At 40.4% G+C, this 23,017-nt stretch overlaps 1 protein-coding gene across 1 annotated transcript; it reads left to right on the top strand.

Moving 5' to 3' along the window:
- The first annotated feature begins 1,034 nt into the window (after window positions 1–1,034).
- Window positions 1,035–1,811, top strand: LOC131988431 (G2/M phase-specific E3 ubiquitin-protein ligase-like). Its single transcript, XM_059353543.1, has 2 exons — window positions 1,035–1,464; window positions 1,558–1,811. Exons 1-2 carry the CDS (start codon window positions 1,290–1,292, stop codon window positions 1,809–1,811), a joined length of 429 nt encoding a protein of 142 aa, XP_059209526.1. The 5' UTR covers window positions 1,035–1,289.
- Window positions 1,812–23,017: the final 21,206 nt, after the last annotated feature.

Genomic DNA, 23,017 nt, shown 5'->3' on the forward strand with positions numbered 1-23,017 from the left:
CCTACTGGATGTCACACACTGAGCTTTTACTGCACATATTTTTTGTCTGTAAGTTTGTGCCATATATTTTCATCGATGTTCTCCCTCTATGCCATGTTTGTTCTAGCTTTAAGAGAGGATCGATATTTTATTGCTGGGCAGGCCATTGCTGTAAGCCTGGTACATGGCGGTCCTCCACCAGGATTCTTTACACCAGCGCTGTACTCCCATCTGGTTGGTGGCAGTTCCACGATAAAGCCTGTTCTGGAGGACATTGCTGATGCGGACCTCTACGAGAAAGTAAAAAAGGTCAGAATATATAGTGAATAAATACACATTATGTTCTGCTATGCTATGGCTAATTTCTTTTGTCTTTATATCGTGTGCTGCTTTTAGGTGTCTGAAAGTACGTATTTTGAGGATCTGATGCGTGCCACAGAACCACTGCAAGATTATCTGGCAAATGCTGGGTGTCTCAGGCCATTAAAATGCATTGAAGACAGAGATCTGTTGGTTCAAGATATTGTCATGTTTCAGGTGGTCCACTCATCTCCAAATGCAAGGACATACATACAACATAACATTGAACTGAACACTTTTCATTTAAAGCAGAAGTATGAGGAATGTTTGTGTTAATATAAGTCTTAAATAAATACATCTTCTGACAGCAATCACTAAAAATGAGTGTTTGGTCTGAAACACGGGTCTGTTAGTCACTCTGCTCTGCTGTAAGCCGAGGAGAAAACTTTCCTTGTATCCTACAACCTTTATCCAATGAGGAGAGAGAACGGCATAAAGGGGCGGTCCACCCTGTGTGTGCAGCCAAGGGATGCACGTGAATGTGGTGAGATAGGGACGAGGGCGGGGACTGCTAACAAAACGACCAGATCACTTCTGCTTTAAATAAAATTGGAGAAGGTTTCTAACAACTCATGCAGTTAGCAACTCCTTATTTTCTGTAGAGTACATTGCCCTTTATTATTTTCACATTACATTCTCATCATAGAGATGGACTGCACATAGAACAGCATTTTAAAACAATATTCTGGTAGATCTTGTAGAAAAAACAAACATTGTACATCTTTGACCAAACTGACTAAAATGTATTTACCAGATATAAACAGAATTATTTCAGATTCTGACAGACAAAATGTAAATTTAAACATATTTTAAATGTTTTAGCACCCTAGATGTCATTTAACCTCTGCTGGCATTTGGAATTAGTAGTTTGAAGGATTTATTTTGTTGTGTCATCATTTAATTTTGGCAGATTTAAAGAGGGACTGAAAACCCTTGGTGTCCTGGACGCCATGAGGACGTACCCGGAGAGTTTTAGACCCTTGCTGTGCCATCAACCACCTCCACTCATAGCCAACTCCATGGATCAGCTTTTCGAAATTAGACTGTCTGTAGCGGGAAGCAACAAGAGAATGGCAGAGGAACGTGTTGTGCCATTTTGGAGAGATTACTTGCTGGACATTGAGGGTAAATATTGGTGTTGCATATGGCTCTGTCTCATATAGTGTGATATTTTCTGTACATTCACATTGTTCTTTGTTGTTTTTTTCTGTGTATTAGAGGAGGCCGGAGCCTCAAAGCTAAGCGGTGTCTTAGCCTTTGCAACTGGTGCAAGCATCGTCCCACCAATTGGCTTCTCTCCTCGACCAACAATTGATTTCCTACATCACCAGTCTGTAAGCCCAGGACGCTGTTTGCCTATGGCCAACACATGCATCAACTGTCTGAAGCTGCCACTTTGTGACACATACACTGAGTTCAAAGACAGTATGGACTATGCATTAGAAAATACTCAGGGTTTTGGTCGAGAGTAATAATGCTGAACTTACAGTAGGAACCCTGTTTTCCTTCGTATGGTCGGTTGAAAATTTACTGAGACCATTTCTTTTTGGGGCTGATTGATATGACTTTGAGTATATTATTTGATTAACTGTTTTTATTTGCTTTTAGAATATAAAGAAGAATTGTGATAAATGTTAGTCAAGTTTTTAATACTGTTGTGTACAGTTGTGTACCACTTAACGTTACTTGCTACCTCACAGTTACATCATAGTTTAGGGTTACTTATGGCCAACACATAATAGACTGTCTGAAACGGCCACTTTTTGACACATTTACACTGATTTCAAAGACATTGTGGACTTTGATTTAGAAAATACTCCCTGTTTTGCCTTAGATGGTAAGTTGAAGTATTTGTTTTGAGACCATTTATTTTTCGGGCTGATTTATTTTATTACAGTTATGTACTGCTTACTGTTATAACTTGTTACTTGACAGTTACATCATAGCTTAAGCAAGTGTTGTGTGGCCTTGTTAATGTTGAGTAAGAAAATGTAGCACGCCTAAAAATAAACTGATACCATGATTACCATCATCACTCAATGGATCTATTGTATGTGGAATCCTGTCCATAACTGTTGCATTCACAGTGAAGTCATTTTCCGGAACAACAACATTGTTCTCAGTCTCTAACTCAGGAGGGTTGTCTTCATTGATTCCAAAGGCATCATGTCTTTCAAAAATGTCCTGAGTAGCACCAGCTCCAGCAGACTGGAGAGCGCCTCTGTGCCACAGTTGTAGAGGTGTCTGTCCTCCCTCTGTAGACAATCCATGGTTGTTCCACTGATTTTGGGACTCTGCAGCTGCCCTTTGAACTCTTGGCAAGTAGATGTAATGGAGACAAAACAGATGTCGTTCATCTGTTGAATCCAATATGCCTTCATTTTCCATGAAAGTGAACAGGTTGCTGAAGTGGAATGATACAACTCTGTTAAGCTCAGCCCATAAACGTTATATTCTCTGATTATGGACACTGCGACCAGTAATAACACTGCCTCTGTTCAGCCCTCGTCTCTCCAACATATATCTGGCAACCCCTGTGTTCTCCATACCGTGGTCAGAGCGTACCCTTAGAGGGAGACCAAAGGTCTGTAATCCAATCCAATCCAATCCCCTTTATTTATATAGCACAATTTTAGCAAACACAAGGTTTCCAAAGTGCTGCACAAACAATAAATACATAATACAAAGAGATGTAGTAAACAATAGAACAGTAGATGCAATAAGATAAAATAAATTAAAAATGGGATAAAAATAAATAAAATAAAATGTAAAATGTACTGCCTGCACAAAATAAAATATGCATGAATACAATAAAAACAAAAAATCATAAAATCAACATAAAATCAACACTCTACGTGGTGTTAAAAGCCAACGAGAAGAGGTGGGTTTTAAGAAGAGATTTAAAATGAGACAGTGAGGAGGCCTGTCTGATGTGCAGCGGCAATTCATTCCACAGTTTTGGAGCTGCAATGGCAAAAGCTCGTTCCCCTCTGAGCTTCAGCCTAGCTCTTGGCACTCTCAGGAGAAGCTGGTCAGCTGACCTGAGAGAGCGGGTAGGAGAGTAGGGGTGCAGCAGCTCAGAGAGGTAAGGAGGAGCAAGACCATTTAAAGCTTTAAAAGCTCCTCCTCAAAGAATTGTCACTAGCACTAATAGCTCTTATTGCACTATACCTTGATTGTTTGCTTTTTACTCTTCCTGTAAGTCGCTTTGGATAAAAGCGTCTGCTAAATGACTAAATGTAAATGTAAATGTAAAAGCAAATAAAATAATTTTAAAATGAATCCTAAAATGAACGGGCAGCCAGTGCAGTGAAGCTAAAACAGGTGAAATGTGCTCATACTTTCTTGTGCCAGTTAAAAGACGTGCAGCAGCATTTTGTACCAGTTGAAGGCGGGCAATGGAGGACCCACTAACCCCCATATAAAGTGCGTTACAGTAATCCAGCCGAGTGGTCACGAAGGCATGGATTACTGTCTCAAAGTGCCGTGTTTGCAGGAGTGGTTTTATTTTTGCCAGCTGCCGTAGCTGGAAGAAACTGGACTTCACCACAGCTTTGATCTGGCTGTCAAATTTAAGGTCAGCGTCCACTTTAACCCCCAGATTGCTCACAATTGGCTTATGGTGTTGTGCCAAAGAACCCAGATCAACCGGGGGGGGGGGGTTTACGGAAGAGCCACCAAAGACCATGACTTCGGTCTTTTTTTCATTAAAACTCAGGAAGTTTGAGGACATCCAGGCTTTGATGTCATGTAGGCACCTTAGGAGTGGGTCAATGCAGTAGGAGTCATCTTTTTTGAGGGGGACATAGATTTGACTGTCATCTGCATAACAATGAAAAGAAATTCCATGTTTTCTGAGAATGGACCCAAGTGGCAGTAGATACAGTGAAAAAAGAAGCGGGCCAAGCACAGAGCCCTGCGGGACCCCACATGAGAGAGGAGCAGTGGAGGACACAGAGCCACCGAGGCTGACACAGAAAGTCCGATGTGACAGGTAGGACCTGAACCATTCCAGTGCTGTGCCACTAATGCCCACCCACTGCTCCAAACGAGTAATCAGGATTTCATGGTCCACTGTATCAAAAGCTGCAGACAAATCTAAAAGCACCAGGACAACACAGTGACCAGAGTCAGTAGCTAAAAATATGTCATTAAAAACTCTTAAAAGCGCTGATTCTGTGCTGTGCAATGTTTTAAAACCGGATTGGAAGATCTCAAGAATATTTTTTGCATTTAAAAAATCCATGAGCTGTGTTAAAAATATCTTCTCTAGAATTTTAGAGATGAAAGGCAGTTTAGAGATGGGTCTGAAATTTGCCAAGACAGTAGGATCCAGCCCAGGTTTTTTTAACAGAGGCTGCACCGCAGCATGTTTAAAATTTAAAGGGACTACTCCAGAGGACAGACTGTTATTAATTACTGTGAGACAGGATGGGCCAACAGAGGAAAAAACCTCCTTAAACAATCGTGGCGGGACAGTGTCACCCGGCGAACCCGAGGGCTTCAAATGACACACAATCTCCTGCACAAAGGGCAAGGTCACAGGCTCAAAGGTGTCAAAAACAGCAGAGCAGGGTACAAACACTGAAGGATCAGAAGCAGGAGGTGAAATAAGTGCTCTGGTAGAGGCGACCTTATTAGTGAAGTACTGAAGAAAGTTCTCACACAGAGCAGGAGAGGCATCAGATCCAGTAGGTGGTGCATTAAGAGCAGAGTTAATTACTTTAAACAACACACAAGGTTTATGACGGTTCACCATAACAATATCAGCAAAATATTTTATTTTTGCCTCTCTTACAGTGGATTGGAAATGACGCCAGCAATCCCTCAATATCTGAAAAGACACTTGTAGTTTGTCCTTTTTCCATTTTCGTTCCGCTCTTCGACACTCCTGTCTGGCCATGCGGGTCGTTTCATTTAGCCAAGGCTCTGATTTAGTTCTCTGTTGCCTGGTTTTCAAAGGAGCAGCAGTGTCTATAGCTGTTTGACAGGTGTCCAGGAACCAAGAGTTGAGAGACTCTGTGTCGTCACACACAGACTGAGGAATCATGCAGCTCTGACTGAAGACTGCAGAGAAGTGAGCAGCAGTGAAAGAGTTAATGACTCGACATCTGCGAGCAGCAGCGTGAGGTTTAAAAGTGTTACGGCAAACAGCAGCTTCAAAAAGTACAGGCATGTGATCCGAGAAAACAGCATCACAGACCTCCAGGTTAAGAACAGGCAAACCATGAGATAAAACCAGATCAAGTGTGTGACCACGTTCATGTGTAGGCCCCAGTACACACTGCGTGAGATTAAAAGAGTCAATGATGTTTAAAAAGTCCCTCGCCAAGGGGGTTTCAGGGCAACACACGAATGTTAAAATCTCCGGCAATAAGGACCCGGTCATATTTTGGCATGATATCTGCCAAAAACACAGAAAAGTCTGTTAAAAAGTCTCTGTTATATTTGGGGGGCCGATAGACCACCGCACACAGCACCACAGCACTGTACTCCAGTACAGAACAGTCCCAGGACACTTGAGGCCCTGTTGTTGTTGAGACACTGTAAGTATATGATAGTTCGGCTAAAGCCATCCACACATCCATGGAAGACCATTCGCCACCTTACCAGTTTATGGTTTCCATCTATGTGCCTGTGGGGAGAAAAATAGCAAATAATTACTTAAGTGTAGCCCTGAGATTGAGACTGGTCATGTAGAATAAGCCACTGAAATTAACTAAGACAACACACTGTAGGCTAAGTAACAAAGCATCAAATTAGATGTGTAGGATGTAATGAACTACATTCCAAAGATGGATGGATGGATAGCTAGATAGATATACTTTATTTAATATTATACAACTAATACAACTAATTATTTACAGTAACTCTTCCATAAAATGTCTTGTTAGCCTAATTTTTCTGGCTGATTGTTAATTGAACACTGCAATTAGGCCTACCTACATTAGGCTACTAGTTTTTGTATGCATGTTGACCTGCAGTAAGCAAGCTTGAAAGAATGACACACTTTTCAATATGACAAAGTTTATTAATATCCTCTAATGGTTAATTTCCTGGACAAACAGTAAGGATTGGGTATTTACATAGTAGTAATGGGAAACTAATATAATGAGCTGTGTTACAATTTACTTTTCTCATGAGTAAACTGGCTAATATTACTTAGTTAGAAATTAGTAACAAGTACTGAGTAATACATATTTTGAGTAACAACCAAAATACTCACCACAATTGATTGGGAGTTTGAACATTATATATTCTTCGCCGAATTGCATGGCGACAACGAAGGGCCCGTCCTATAGGATCAAGTTCTTGCAGGCAATGTCTTAGACGCCACCGCTGTATATGGATGTTCCGTGATCGAAGGCTTCCATGTATATATCTTTCTCCAGCATTTGGGGTTGTTTGAAGAATGTCACGGACTATATCACCCAAGACGTCAGCAGAAATTGTTGTGTAGGCCAGTGATCCATTTGAAGATTTTGTCTGTGGCTGTACAATGTCCTCCGACTGATACCAAAGCATAAAGCTATTCTTTGCCAGCTCATTCCCAGGGATAAGCAGTAGGTAATTTGTTCAGGTAGAATATTGTATTGTGGGCGACCAGGACGGCCAGTTATTATTGTTGGTGGGCCTCTTGAAGTCAGCATTTCCCTTTGGCTCATTTGCAGGGGTCTTGAGTTTTGAAATGAATTTATGATGGCACAAAAACATAAATGTAGGGCCTCCAGTGTTACAAAGCTCTCTTGATCGACACCTCCTTCAAACTGCTGGCTAAAGAACAAAATTGTCCGTGCATATCCATTAAGCTCAAAGAATAACCGATCCAAAATCATGCTGTCATATCCACCTCTGTCAGTTTCCCTTGCAATGTGCTGAAGGCACCTCATTGCATTAGTGAAAAACATCCTAATACTCTCCTCATTACCATTTACTGCTAACAAAAAGTTGCTTTGAAAAAGAAGGTAAATTAGTGGAAAAATCATATTTGCAACTGCAGTTACTTACAAAATTATAAAGTTGTACTTATAAAGTTGCCTTCTTGATTTCAGTTCTCCCACACAGCTTCCATTTAGCTAGCAGTATGCTCCCAGAGCTGAGCACCAATCAAGGAATGAGGCTTTATAGTATTTCCTGTTCAAACAAACTAACTTCCTGTTTTAGTAATTTTGAGTATAATAGTGTATGTGAGAGAGTATGATAGTAAGTGTGTGTGACTATAGTAGTGTATGTGAGAGAGTATGATAGTAAGTGTGTGTGACTATAGTAGTGTATGTGAGAGAGTATGATAGTAAGTGTGTGTGTGTGTGTGTGTAACTATAGTAGTAAGTGTGTGTGACTATAGTAGTGTATGTGAGAGAGTATGATAGTAAGTGTGTGTGACTATAGTAGTGTATGTGAGAGAGTATGATAGTAAGTGTGTGTGACTATAGTAGTGTATGTGAGAGAGTATGATAGTAAGTGTGTGTGACTATAGTAGTGTATGTGAGAGAGTATGATAGTAAGTGTGTGTGTGTGTGTAACTATAGTAGTAAGTGTGTGTGACTATAGTAGTGTATGTGAGAGAGTATGATAGTAAGTGTGTGTGTGTGTAACTATAGTAGTAAGTGTGTGTGACTATAGTAGTGTATGTGAGAGAGTATGATAGTAAGTGTGTGTGTGTGTGTAACTATAGTAGTAAGTGTGTGTGACTATAGTAGTGTATGTGAGAGAGTATGATAGTATGTGTGCGTGACTATACTAGTGTTTGTAAGAGAGTATGATGTAACATGTGAGAGCAACTATGAATTATTTCCTAAACGGCCCCTCATAGTTTTTCCTGTCTGGTGCAATCTGCTCTGTTGAGCTTCACACGGTTTTGCAACAGCTTTACCGTTTACTGAGGATTTACCCTCATCAGAAGTACAGGTAGCCAGACAGGGTCATATTGGGAACATAATTATTTTGCCAGAGTGCCAGTTTTCTAGTCCAGTCTTACATTTTACTTGGATGATACTTCTACTTGTAAAAACTATATTATCTGTATGTTTAGTCTAGTCCTACTACATATGGCACCTTTTTTCATTGGACCCCAGTAAGAATAGCCAGTCGTTACACAAGTGCTAATGGGGAAGAAAGAAACCAACAAAAAAAAATCTTCATTGATGACATAAGAATGTAATAGTGCAGCTTTAAGTACCTATATAGGGCTACTATATAGTAAGACATAGAAAACGATACGATCCAGGCATATTCTATTTAATTTGAAATGGTTCTTGTTTTGTGTTTGATACAAAATCTGTTAATGTTTCGTTCACCACCTCCAGAACTGCTATTATCTAATGCCATCTTGAATATGATTACTCCTACATTATGCTTCATCTATTGTACTTTGGATTCTGATCCATTCATTCAGGATGCATATCCATGCCAGATGGAGCTCCCAGGCACAATGCACATTCCTTAAACATGCAAGTGTGAAAGGAGTCAAAGACATCAATATAACCCAAGGAAAGGGATATGCGCTTGTGTGTAATATGGCATGAAAAGCTAAAAGTTGTAACCAGAGTATTTCCATATACAATGAAGACGTGGGTTTAAAGATGCTAAGATACAGCACAGGCCACTAAAGGAGGTGACATGTTTCCATGAAATTCCATCTGTATTACCGAGAACAAACAATGATACACTGTTGGGGGTAATCAATATCAGCTTTATGGCTGTCGCCATCTTTCTTTCTTTTTTTTGGACTTTTTTGTCCCACGATTTCCGTAACCCATTTAATTTTCATGATATCATGATCCTGGGCGCTACCTCGTCCAGGATCAATGCTGTATAGCGACCTCGGGAGAACATGCAAACTCAGAACACAGGCGAGATCGCTACCAACTGTGCCACCGTGTCGCCATCTTTCTTAACGTCCATTTTTTTAAATTTTTTTTTAAACAGAGAGACCATATTTGGTGCAAGGATGGGTGTATCTAAAAATAAACTGTTAGCGCTTAAACAAAAAATACGTTACTTACAGGAAAATTTGAAAAGCTGACTCCTTGGAGTGTCTTTTCGTCCAACCGAAGACATTGTAAAATGACCAAAATGTTCAGATAAACTTTCATGAACTGAAAACACACGGTGAATGGGTCAAAGTTCTGAGACGAAAAACACAGATAACAACAAACAGGTTCATGGCTATTTAGCACAGCACCGTGGATATGCATTATTTTGCTTCTATCCTGATTGACAGCTCGATGTGTTCTCGACCTGCCAATCAAAGGTAGCCCTGCCCCAAGTCATAACCTTATTTATTATTATTATTATTATTATTATTATTATTATTATTTATTTCCTTCTAAATGGGATCAGTATCTACACAAATTAACATCATAATTGTCTTGAAGGAGACTTGAAACTAGCCATTGAGACCATAATGTTGCCACAAGAATTTTTTTGAGGTATAAATCAAGTGAGATGTCATCTCATTTTGTATTGAGATAGATAAGAATGGAGTTCCCTGTTCCCTGTTGGATTTTTGAAAGAATGCAGCTTAAGGCACTTCCAGGGTTTGCTTCACTGCTCAGACCGGGAGGTTGCTGCCTGGGGGTAGCCCCTCAAACTCTTTGACCTGCATTGTTGGATCCTATGCTTAGGTAAAAGCATGAATACCATAGTGTGATAGTACCACTGATACCATTGGGTACCGGTAATGAATTCCAGGTTCTGGAACCAGTATCGGTTCAAACATGAATGTTACCGAACCCACCCTGCAGAAAAAGACATATATGCAGGGGCCAGCTCCTTTCATTCTTTTGTCTTTGTCCAATCTCATAACTTCACCTTTGCTGTCCCCCCTGAGTGAGAGAGCAGAGGTGATGTGGCAGGCCACACAATTATCGAGAATGTCCAGCTCTGTGTGTGTGTGTGTGGTCCCAAAGAAGAAAGTAATATCTGAACAGCTGTGGCAGTGTTATCAGGACATACCTGGTGCTCTTTTCTACAACCCTTTGGAGAACACAAACCTCACACACAGAAAACACATTAGTAGAAACAACACACATTCTTGTAATTTAAGAGAGCAGAATTACTACTGAGGAAAAAAATGTATTGAAAGTATTTTGGAAGCATATGTTTGTGTATTCTAAAGGAAATGAGCTCATTGTTACTAGCTGCTGCTGTTCATAGATAAACACTTTGGTGTACTATATCCTCTTAGCATTGTCTGTTCTGAGCCGTTCTGTTTGAACCCATTCAGTGCGTATGGAAGAGGCAAGGAGAAATTAAAGTGTCATCGTAAGTGCTTCTTTTCATCTCTTCCGTCCTTTTGGGAAATTTTACTTGAGAACAAGCACATGGAGGAATGGATTCAGTATTTTCATACAAATTTAATCATTTTTCTTTTCAGAACATATCCTTGAAGGTGTCCGGAGAGAATTAAAAGTGCTGTGTCCTGTTAAGTGGAGCACAGTCCTATTGCACTGTGTCATATTCCATTTCATTTTTATTCATTTTATTTGCTTGTTAACCTGCTTTTGATTTAATATTTTTAGTGTAAATTAAGACATCCACATGAAAGTCTCAAAAGAGGCAACGTCATTCAATACAACACACAAAATTAGATGCTCAAGGAGATGTCAGAGGGCCAGCAGTAATGGCAGAATATAAAAAGAAAAACATACACAGATGTGTGCTTAAAGGCTGACTTCACCTGTGTTTGCCCAAGTTTTTAGAATGGAATCACCCCACACTCCATCAATGAGCATCACTGGCTTCATAAAAGTGATACAGAGATTGTTAATGTAATCTGAAACAGGACTTTCACACAGTAGGCCAAAGTTTCTGCCTGTGTGAAACTATAGGTAAACAATATTATTTTAAGTATCATAACTGAACTTCCATGCATCACATTTCAAGTCACCAACCGTTTTGGTTTTGTCAGCTACGTAACGTCAGTTACGTAATTACCTCAGTTCTGGTGGTAACATGCATTTGTTTTACTTTTTTAACTATGATTTACACCTTACCATGCACTTTTTTGCTCTACCCTGTTGCATGAACCCCACAAAACAGTGACAGTTTGACAAATTTAACGATGTGTACATAATGGCAACCATTAGAGTTGAGTGTGGGGCCATGTTGATCTACTAGAAATGCCCCTGTGGGTCGTGTTTTAGGATTTCTTAACACTGAATTCTGGAAACAATGCCAATTTAAAGTTAGTGGGAATCCTTTTTCATGAGGGGCACATGTATTCCCTGATGTCAGTGACATAGTAGTAATGATTGGCGGTGATATTGAGTTTAAATGTCAGATGTCACACTCTGGTGGGAGGGAGGGGAAGTGGATGGGTCGAACAAACGGACCCATGAGAACAGGCTTGTGTCCCGTGTGAAAACAAAAGTAATGATTTTTTACGCAACTTATGTTTTTTTTTACATAACTTCTATGGCTCACGGTTTGCGCACCACATATTTTGTGAATCATGTTTGTTTTTTTAAAGTAAATGGGGTGCACTTATATAGCGCTTTTATCCAAAGCGCTTTACACAACACACTACGCTCATTCACCCATTCATACTGGTGGCCGAGGTTACCAGGGCACACTGGTGCCACCTGCCACAATTGGAAATTCATTCACACACCGATGAATGCAGCATCGGGAGCAATTTGGGGTTCAGTATCTTGCTCAAGGATACCCTCGACATGTAGCTGCCATGGTCTGGGATCAAACCACCAACCTTCTGGTTACTGGACAAACAATTTTTTTAATGTAATTTTGTGAGATCAGGTTGGAACAGGGCCAAATAAATTATTCTTCATCAAACTGTTGAGTGACTTATGGGAACCCAAACCACAAACACATAAAATTGAGAATATCCAACAATTTGGCAAGAATCAGGCCGATATAAAAAAAACTTTCTACGTTTGAGGGAAAAGACAGAGGGTTGGAGAAATGGAAGAGGAAATTACAAAAGCCTTTGGGTATTTTTGCACAGCACGGTTATTGAAGAAAATACTAAACCTCCGAGGGCTGGCTGTGGTATGAGTGTGTGTATTTTATTCCAGTAGTGTAGTCAAGCTGGGGCCAGGTCCTGCCTCTAGCCAGGACTGAGCATGAGGGACCGTTCATGCTAACATTTCTTACTATGGTAACGTGTGTGTATCATTTATTAGTCAGGCTCTAGCCCACAGACAGGATGTAGAAAATTGAGACAGGAAATTGACCTAAAACTCATGGCACAGCTTCAGGCGTCATCTCTGTGTCCGTTTCTGTTTTCTCTTCTCATTCTCCATGTTTTATCTCTCAGTCTGCTGCTGGCTTGGTCTTTTTCACTTTCTATTTCTGTCATTCTCTCTCTCTCTCTCTCTCTCTCTCTCTCTCTTCTCTATCAGTCTGCTTCCTTTTCCGTCCGTCTTTCTGTCTAAGAAAATCCATAACGCACACATCGGAAAGAGCACAAGCACACTTATGAACAAATACAACAGGACTCACCTGGTTTAAATTCTCTTCATGTTCATGTTCAAGTTCTGCTTGTCAAGGTATTTGATCCTCACTACAGCAACAGTCAGATAGGCTGAACTGAGTCACATTGTTAGAGGCACTGAAGACTCGTACCGCTGCTTCTCTTTATACCTCAGGTTTCAGAGGGATCTTTCTCTTCAAGTAAAGCTGAAAAACAAACCAAAAAAAAACTAAGAAATGAACCAGACTGTAAGTTTTCACGTCATGCTGTAATATCTTATATCTGTATCTCTGCCATGAACCCTTGAATGACCAAAGTTTGCACTCTCTAGCAGGTTGCCGCATTGGTGCATAGTTTGGGTTTGCGTGGGCAGTGAGGCATGCTAATTACTGAACCGCTGAACATGTTTGACCAGGCTGGTGCTCATGGACCTTGACCCATTGGCCTACCAGATGTTTCCTCTTTCTTCACAAATACAGTATAAACAGGCAGCGTTGAGGGCAGAGTGAGTCAGCTGGCCTGTAAATCACACTCACACTCATTTTTTACTCAATCCAATGGCTTTTGAAACACTAAGTGCCACTCAAACCGTAAGGGAGCACCCTTGTTGCCCAAATTGGCATGTATCTTCAAATGGGAAATGAGAAGGATAAAGATTTTTTTTGCACCATGGAAACCAAGATCACCTGCCAGCTTAACAGCTTAATAAGTCACTGCTTTTAAAGACATGTTTTCAGTTTAGTTTGGCACATTTTGGCAGGCTCTTTTACTTGTGCATTTATAAAAAAAACAGGTCCTGTCAGTTCATTCTTGTGAACCGTTTGTATATCTTACAAAAATATAAGCACAACGATTTATATGATATGTTGCAACTTATCAATGTTCTGTTTTACGGGTGAAAAGTCGCTGTTTAACAGACTTGGATAATGCTGTGAAATGAAACATCTTGTTTCGGCTTAGGCATTAAAACTACCAGGTTAAGTTTCAGAAAATATTTTAGGGTTTCAGTTAAAATTACTACTTCAGAACATAAATACTCGAAACAGTAAATATTCTGAGACGGGTTTCCCCTGAAAAACCTCAATATAAGGCATTTGTAAAAATACAGCTCACATTTACATTTTAGTCCTTTCCATCTTGCAGACATAATAGTAATGATTGACGGTGATGCAGAGTTTAAATGGTGGATATCATGTTCTTACATTCTTTACGTAACGTAGCTCACGTCACCCTCTTAACTACTTCACTTACGACATTTACGTACATTTATTTACTGATTAAACTGTCTTTCATAACGCCTCACCAGGAGTTTTTCTCCCTAAACATAGGTCGATGGTTTTACAACTGCAAACGTACATGTATAATGACGTGTGCTATTTTTAGAACGCTCAGCTGTACCATACAATCTATGAGCTGTACTGAATTCCGAATTCGGTGTTAAGATGTAGTGCTCATTTCACACAATTTTGAGAGGGCCTAAGAAATTGTTCACCATCAAACTGTTGCATAGAGTGACTTATGAGAGCCCAACTATAAACACATAAAACTGAGAATATCCACCAGTTTGGTAAGAAACAGGGAGATATAGAAACACTCTACGAATCTGGGAAAAGATGGAGGGTTGGATTTATAAAAGCCTTTGGGTATTTTTGCACAATACGGTAATTAAAGAAAATACTATGTGTGCTATTTTTACAAAGATCCCCAACATCGTGAGCCACAAAATGCTCATTTTGACAAATGCTGATATGATAGGTGGTATTGAAAAACAGTCTATTCTCTCATTTAGGTTGGAGATCTTATTGTAACTTTTGGTGTCATATGGTCCATCTGACACCTCTCCCACCTAGCCTAAATGAAATTTCTTTGTCTTTACGCCAAACTTGAACCATATTAGCACACATAACTAAACACCCATTTACATTTACTAGTTACCACAAAAAACTACACATAAAGCTTTTGTTAACAATTCTTGTAAATCAATTCCATTAAAGAACTTTGCAGTTGTCCTTTTCCCAATTAAGCCACAGCAACAGGATTCTTTATTCAAAAGATGACCACACAATACCCTTTCTGTGTGGAAGTGTACAAATAGATAAGGTACTCTGACTAATAAGATGACCAATTATGCACACATGGAAAGAGTCTCTGGCTTCTCACCACACACCTTTGCTTCTCATTATCTGCAAACTGGGGCACATGCTGTATAAAAGTAATTTAATATTAACAACACTGTTCTCATACAGCTTTTGTGCTTCATCTATTATGTCCCGGAATTTCTTGTTTCTCCTCCACCAAACTCGAAAAAGAGAAACACAGAGAGATGCTGTGTGGGGGAGCCAGGAGTGTGAGAGTGTGTGTGTGTGTGTGTTTCCCAGAGAGAGAGAGAGAGTGGGTGAGAGAAAGAGAGAGAATGTTTTCAACTCTCGTGCTTTCTTTGTACTTCAGTCAGACAATTCACACACCCAACACAAAACTTTATACTGAGAATATACCGGTGTCAAGGAATAATATTTTGATGTCAAGGCTCTGTTTCACAGCCAAAAAAGCAACAGCAGGGAGAGATCAATCACAAGCCCCCCACCACTACAGAAGCACCACAGATGGAAGCTGAGGTGGTGGGCGGGAGGTTCATAGGTAGGAGCAGCTGAGAGGGAGCAGGTGAGGAGGAGAGTTTAGAAATTCTCTTCACTTAGGCAGCATGCAGACCAGGCAAGACAATCACATTTTACCCTTTTATTTGCAACATTTTCTCATAGAGTATTTCCCAGAAAAAGTGTCAGTATGTGCACATACCTTGTCCGTGTGGTTTAACATATGTAGGTAAAACGGCCACAAAGCTGAAGAAAGTGAGCATAAAATGATATATAATATATATGTATGAATGACCTATTATCTTGTAGCTGTACGTTTCAGTAATGCGAGACATTTAAGCTTTAGATATTCGTGGCATTGAAAAGTTACCAAAATAGTCCTCCAACTCATACAAACACAATACAAAATTGTTCCCAATTTTCTAGAAAATTCTATTGTTTTTAATGATTTCCCATATAAATGCATTTAACAAACTACACTATGACAAACGACCAACAGAGACGGTATTGTCCGCAACAACCACTGTCATCTCATTTAAGACACAAAAAAGCTTCAAAATTCACGGTTAACCCAATTTATGTTGTAGACAAAAGATGAAAATCATGTAAGCATAATTGCATATTGCTTTGGGCTGCTGGGAGAGTGGCCGCCTATGGATCAGAAGGATGGTGATCCGACCCCTGGCCTTTGTAGTCTATGTTGAAGTGTCCTTGGGCAGGATACACAACCCAGTTGCCCCTGATGCTGCTCCGTAGAGGTGTGAATGAGTGTGAATAGTTACTGATGAGCTGGTGGTGTGAATGGTGGTCTGCATTGTAAAAAGGCTTTGAGTGGTTGCTATGATTAGTTAACCAGAGAGCTTTTTTCGGGTGTCCAGCCAAAAACCCTTTCAAAAAACTCATTGACTTTAAAACAAGGGAGCGGACAATGCTTGCAAATTACTATGTTTAAGGACTCATTCCTGCAACATGTTAAAAATGTTAAAAAACAAGAAATTATTCATTGCAACGGCTAATTAGCTACTTATTGTTGGTTAGGCTACTATGGTAAAGCTAGGTGCCCCTTGCATTTCCATAGTCAGAGCAGCCACTGCAAAAGAGCAGAGACAAGCCTTGGCAAGCAACTGTACTTTGGATGTCACCACGCCTAATTGCACAAAATCTAAAATCTCTTCCTCCCTGGACTTTGTTCTGAGCCCAGTCTTGTCTCTCTTTCGGTTTGGGCATTTAACTATCTAAAATTTTGTGTGGTAATAGCTGAGCTGTCATTGGCGGACAGTAGATAGCTGCTTTTTTTGCTCCCAAACTGCCATATGTAGGGTGGCCCTGGGAGCTCACAGCGCTGCAACTTAAGAAAACACATGCAAATACACAAAACACAAGTATATTGAGAAAACATCTTCATCAATTTGACAACACAAGTGCAGCATTTAGAAAATCGCTGCAGATAGACCACAACACAACAGAAGTGTTTCCAGAGGTCACTTAAAAGTGATGCACATGTCTGGACACGCTTGTGATTATCACATTATTTCATGATAATGATAATTTCAATGTTATGACGATCATAGCATGCTAACGTTAGCAGCCTATTATAGAATGCAAACGTTAGCCAGTGATCGAAAGCGTGATATCGTTAGCTGGCTAGCAAGACCAAGACCAACTCGGTGTTGTTGTGAGAGACCAACTAACTGCAATGCGAATGCGAACATCCCAGTTAATGCTCCAATTAATGCTAACATGAATTTGCAGCGGCTTCTCTCAGTCGGGTTTCCGGTGTAGAGAGACGTGTAGTCAGTGTCGTCAGATCCCTCGCGCACCTCCACACTCCAAATATGGTCTGCTCCCCGTATAGGAAACAAGATGGCGACGCAAGATGGCGACGCAAGATGGCGACGAGTGTAACGCTGAACTCGATGCTTCCAACAGGTAGTCCACAAACCAATGGGTGACGTCACGGTGACTACGTCCATTATTTATATACAGTCTATGTGTCCTCATGACTGATTGTTGACCTCAGCTCTAAAATACACTCATAAACCACCAGTTTCTCATCGTCCTTGCCTCCTTCCAAACCTCCCATCATCCTTCTCTCCTCCTCTCCTAAATCCCACCCTGGCCAACCACTCCACTCTAAAGCCTACAAATTTTGTCTTTGCCTCACAGCCAAATCCAGCCTGTCAATAATACTCTTGGCTTCAAACACAGACAGAGACAGAGACAGAGACACACACACACACACACACACACACACACACCAGGACACCTGTTCCTTCAGTTATGTGAATTTAACATGGGGGCATATTGCAACAAATAAACTGTACCTCCTACATCGGTGTTGTTGCAAGTCTTGACCCGGCATCACTAGAGTTGTATGCTGGTCAGATTTGCTGAGGTGATGGTGATACAACACAGATATTAAAGACTGTTTGAAAGTTACAGATTTTTTTGTGCAGGTAGGCAGTGTTAAGTCATGATTTTATGGCTTCTCACAATACTTCTACTTGTAAAATAATGATGAACCCAATAGAGGATCACAGGAGAACTTATTAGAGTGCTCCATGGGCTACGGACGATTTAATTAACTAGGAAACACCATGGGAGAAATTCCTTCCAAACTAAGCTGAAAATATTGCCTGACCCCAGATCTGGAAATTAGGAATGAGCACCGTATTCATACACAACTAAAATATTGAACATATTTAAAATCTTCTGCCAGACACATGTTAAAGTAAAATACTCTAAATCAAGCATGTCCAAACTATTCCATAAAGGCTATGCTGCTGCAGATTTTTGTTCCAACCAATCGAAAGCACACCTGATTCAACTGATCAGTTGTTTGAACCCTGAGATCAGTTGATTTAATGACTCGTGTCTGTTGTGCTTCTGCTTGGTTGGAAGGAAAACCTGCAGCCACATGGCCCTATCGATAATAGTTTGGCCATGCCGTTTAACATAAAAAGGGTCTGTAAGCACATCTACTAACTTCCCTTATTGAGAAATTCTGATTTTGGCCACCAACTACCACCTCTTGCTCTAGGTTGACTGGATTCCAGTTGTTTGAACAGAATGCTGTTCCTGAGCCAGGGCAGCTTGCGATCTGCATGAATGTAGGTGCATGGCCTATTTTCTGTGAATTAAGAAACATCAGATTGATTCAGCTATACACGTTTGAGCTCAACCCTAATTTGTACACCAGTATTCCAAAGTGGAAACGCTCAGCCATGGTGCTGCCATTGCTTGTTTCATGCAGTGAAGAGTTCATTTGTAGCTCATGAAAACATCAAGGTTAAAAAACTTTGTTTTCATTGGAGGGGGTCTTTAAGACTACCTTTTTCTCTGACCTTCATGAGAAAGACACTGGGACAGATTTACTTGTGCCTGTTTTCCATGGCACAGATATGACACATCCTACTCTGGATACATGTAATTTAGTTATCAGACAGACGTACAAGTACGTCAATCATCTGTACGATCTGCAAGCTGTACCTCCGTTGTCATTGCATATGCATTTAAGTAAGGATTGCACAAATAATAGGAGGACACATGTCAACAGATGCTAATCATATTCCACTGGATTTACTGAGGTCACGCTATTTGCAGCTGTCAGTTTTGCTGTAATTTTCTGTCTTCGAAATGGAAGCGTAAACACAGAGCAGATAGGATTTACAAGAGCTGGAAGGAAGGTTTAAGTGGGAAACGAAACATGCATTAACCCTCAGTCAAATCATATTGTGAAGTATGAAACTGTTATTTTGCCATAAATCAGAGAAAAAGGGAAAAAAGTTTAATTTGATCATCATCAATCAGTACAGGCTGCAGCTAAACACCATCTCAACCTTAACCCGTCTCTCTCTGTCCGACGCCATATGATATTATAGAAATCCCACCTCTGAACTGTGTCTGCGAGCTCTCTTTTATTGGCAAAGTGTGTCTGGAGGTTCAGTAGGCTCAGTCAAGAGCTGACTGTGTAATGAGCTGCTGCCTTAGTAAATCAGCCACTGAACACATAGAGAATGTGGCTACAAACTCAATGAAAACTGCAGTGCACATTTGTACAACTCCATAGTCCTATTTTAATCATGTAGATTCACATTTGCTGGCAAATAAAATCATGTCTGCATGAGATGCTGCTGGATTTCCATTCTATAAATATAAATTTGTTGTGTGTTTACGTGCAGAGTTATGTACATGAGTGATGGCCTCGAACAGCAGGAGTCCAGCTTAAATACTGCATACAACGACTAACGAAAACTCTAGATTCAGCATCTCATCATTTAGAACATACATGGTAAACAGCCTAACAGACCTTAGCTGAAACCAGCTAAGACCATCTGTGCATGAATTATAAGGTGGACTCATGGGCTAACCTGAGTCTTTGGCTCACACACAATCTCATGGTCTCTGAGCTTGCATCGCATTTTCCAGGAAATGTTATATTTTTGTAGAATGTTAGATTCAGACGGAGCAATGGGGATTCTGTTCTGGTCGTGGACCAGTGGACCAGCTCTTAACGCTTGTGAGGCTGCTGGAGAGATCATGGGAGTTTGCTCATCCAGTCTACATGTGTTTTTTTGGACTTGGAGGCTTACAACTGTGTTACTTGGGGGGTCCTGTAGGCCTACTGTGGTAGTATGGGGTACCGTGGTTGTTATTGCTTGTTGCAGCTATCTGGTCCTTGTATAACAAAAGTGAGAACTATACTCGGCACAAAAGGTTCTCAGTGGGTGTTGGCTTCCATCAGGGCTCTCCCTTATCCCTACTTTGTGTGTGGTACTCATGGACAGGATCTAAAGGAGCAGTTTTGGTTTGGGGACCTCAGTATTACGTCTTTGCTCTTCCGAGAAAAAAAAAATCAGTAATGAAAAGCTATGGGAGCGTACAAACCAAGGACCACCAAGGATGGAGACATAGAAAAGGAAATGAAAGTGGATCGGACACATCCTACGCAAGAATCCAACAAAAACATCACCAGGCAAGCACTCAGGTGGAACCCCCATGGCAAAAGGAAAAGAAGAAAGCCACGTAACACCTGGCAAAGGACCTGGGAGGATGAAATGAAGAAAGGAGGACATAGTTGGCACATCCGTGTTCAAGCAGCACAGAACAGACCCAGATGGAACCAAGTTGTCTACGGCCTATGCTCCATATAGGAGTATAGAAGGCATAAGTCAAGTTAGTCAAGTCTGGTAGGTGATGTGGTCCTGTTGGCTTCATTAGGCAAGGACCTTCAGCGTGCACTGGAGTGGTTTGCAGCCAATTGTGAAGTGGTTGAGAGAGTTGGCACCTCCAAATCTGTGGCTATGGTTGGAAAAATAGTGGATTTACCTCTTTAGGTTGGGAGTCAGTTGCTGCCTCAAGCAAAAGACTTCTTGGGATCTTATTCATGAGCAAGGGTAGAGTGGCTGTCATGGTGAAGAAGGAGCTTAGCTGATCCCTCCAACATTAACTACGCTTATGAGCCTCTAGTAGTGACCGAAAGAATGAGAGCATGGGTCCAAGTGGCAGGGCTCCTTCACAGATGAGTGGGTTCGGGCGTATGGTAAGGATGACTCATGGGTGCCTGCCCTTGTGGGTGCTCTGTGCACATCACAGATGTTGCTGGGGAGAGGGACATCTGGAATGCTTTGCTTAGCCTGTTGCCCCCTGACATGGCCCCACATAAGTGGATGAAAATGAATGGAGGGATTTTTATTATTTTTATTGTTGCCTGACATGAATAATCTATAGACGCTCCCTAAATCCCCAAGTATGAAACACTGCCCGGAAACAGCCTGTATTATGAGCTGCGTTCCCATTTATAGCTGTTAAGATGTTTTAGATATGATTATCAATGACATATATTACTCTGTTGGCAGACTGTGCTGTTGGTCAACTTAAATAATTAGAACACAGCCAAAAATCCTCCATGTATTCTGAGTAGTTTTCTAAATACACTTGAAAAATAACAAATGGGCTATTTAGGTCTCCAAAAATGAACCAATTAGGATGAAATATGGGAACCCTAAGGAACTGAAAAAAAACTCTATCCATTTAAACAACCCAACTTATTACTCCCAATAAAGCATTGAGTTGAAATTCATTCATTCATTAGTGAAAACTAACAAGCCCAGAAAATATGTTGAACGTTGGGGGCTTATACAAATAGCAGCAGATATGCGTTCAGACAGCAAGCAGCTTGCTAAGATGAATCATCACAGCTACATAAACCAGAAGCTTTGTGTGTGTGTGTGTGTGTGTGTGTGTGTTGGGGGGGGGGGGGGGGACTCAATGATATGTACAAGGTTTTGTTACAGAGAAAAATAAAGAGCAACAGACAAATCTTCCTAGGAGGGATAATAAATTATTCATTTACTTATGTAGTCTCACTCACTCTCTCACTCTCTCTCTCTCTCTCTCTCTCTCTCTCTCTCTCTCTCTCTCTCTCCCTCTCTCTCTCTCTCTCTCTCTCTCTCTCTCTCTCTCTCTCTCTCACACACACACACACACACACACACAGGCAGGGGTTCAGAGAGTATGCTCAAAGACACATTTGTGGTGGAGGATAAACAGCATCCCAGATGAAGAGAGAAGCTGAGTGCAGGATAGAGCTGTATGTTATGCTGGTTGTTATTTATTAACATTTTCACACATCAGGAACTCATGAAGCGTGCAATAAGATGCAACTTTGGAAGAAACTCTGATCAACAGCTTACTGTAAAAATAGCACACACAGTGCTGTCAGTTTATAAAAGTTTAGAAAGATTAATTTACTCCACAGAGAGAAAGTTATTACTAGTTTAAGTGTAGTAAGTGCAGTGAAGCGTATAGTTTAGGCAAGACATGAACATAGGACACAATGAATACATTTAAAAAAAGACACGTCTTGACGAGATATTAGTGAAAACAATTATCATGACCTCCTCTATTGCTGCCTTGTTAGCAAACTGTCAATTGAAGGCAGCCACGCCCCAAATCATATGATTATTTATCATCTATTTTCTTCCTAATTGGACCATTATTTACACAATTAACATTATATTGTCTTGAAGAAGATTTTTTTACAAGCCATTGAGACCATAGTGTTGTCATTAGAATTTTTTCTGAGGTAATAAATAAAGTGAGAAGTTGACTCATTTTGTATTGAGATAGATAGGACCAAAATGCCAATGTAAAGGACGCATTGAAGTTTGTTTGCAGTGAGGTTTACATTGTTTGAAATGTATGTATCTGTTTTTGAATGCAAGGGGAGCAAAAATTAGGCTTAGTTTGGCTCCCAATAAAACCTGAATGATAAACACAGCAATGCTATCAATGATGGTAAGTACATCAACTCCCATGGTCCCATGCTACTTCATGATGTCACCAAACTGTCTTTTGTTATTGTTGAAGTATCCATTAAGCAAATTTGGCATATCTATAAATACATATATTCCCAAATCTTTAGTTTATCTGCTGGTTTCCCAGTGGATATCTTCTTCTGTACTTTTCTGCTTTAATGTTCTTCTCATTCTCTCTCTTTCACAGTGGAGCTCCCTCTCATCTTGGAGGTTATTTCAATGACACCCCACTTTTCCCACATATAGATGATAATCCTATGGAAATAACATGTAAATTACAGTTTTGCTCTCAATGTTTTGCGCCTTGAGACCAGAGTATTCAAATTTGC

This window comes from Centropristis striata, chromosome 16 (genome assembly GCF_030273125.1).
Source record: "Centropristis striata isolate RG_2023a ecotype Rhode Island chromosome 16, C.striata_1.0, whole genome shotgun sequence".
Lineage (NCBI taxonomy): Eukaryota > Metazoa > Chordata > Actinopteri > Perciformes > Serranidae > Centropristis > Centropristis striata.

Excerpts from the sequence above, each read along its gene's own strand:
- LOC131988431 (XM_059353543.1), top strand. The coding sequence starts at position 1,290 with ATGAGGACGTACCCGGAGAGTTTTAGACCCTTGCTGTGCCATCAACCA. Across the intron at positions 1,465-1,557 it reads TTACTTGCTGGACATTGAGG|AGGAGGCCGGAGCCTCAAAG; the intron begins GTAAATATTGGT and ends TCTGTGTATTAG.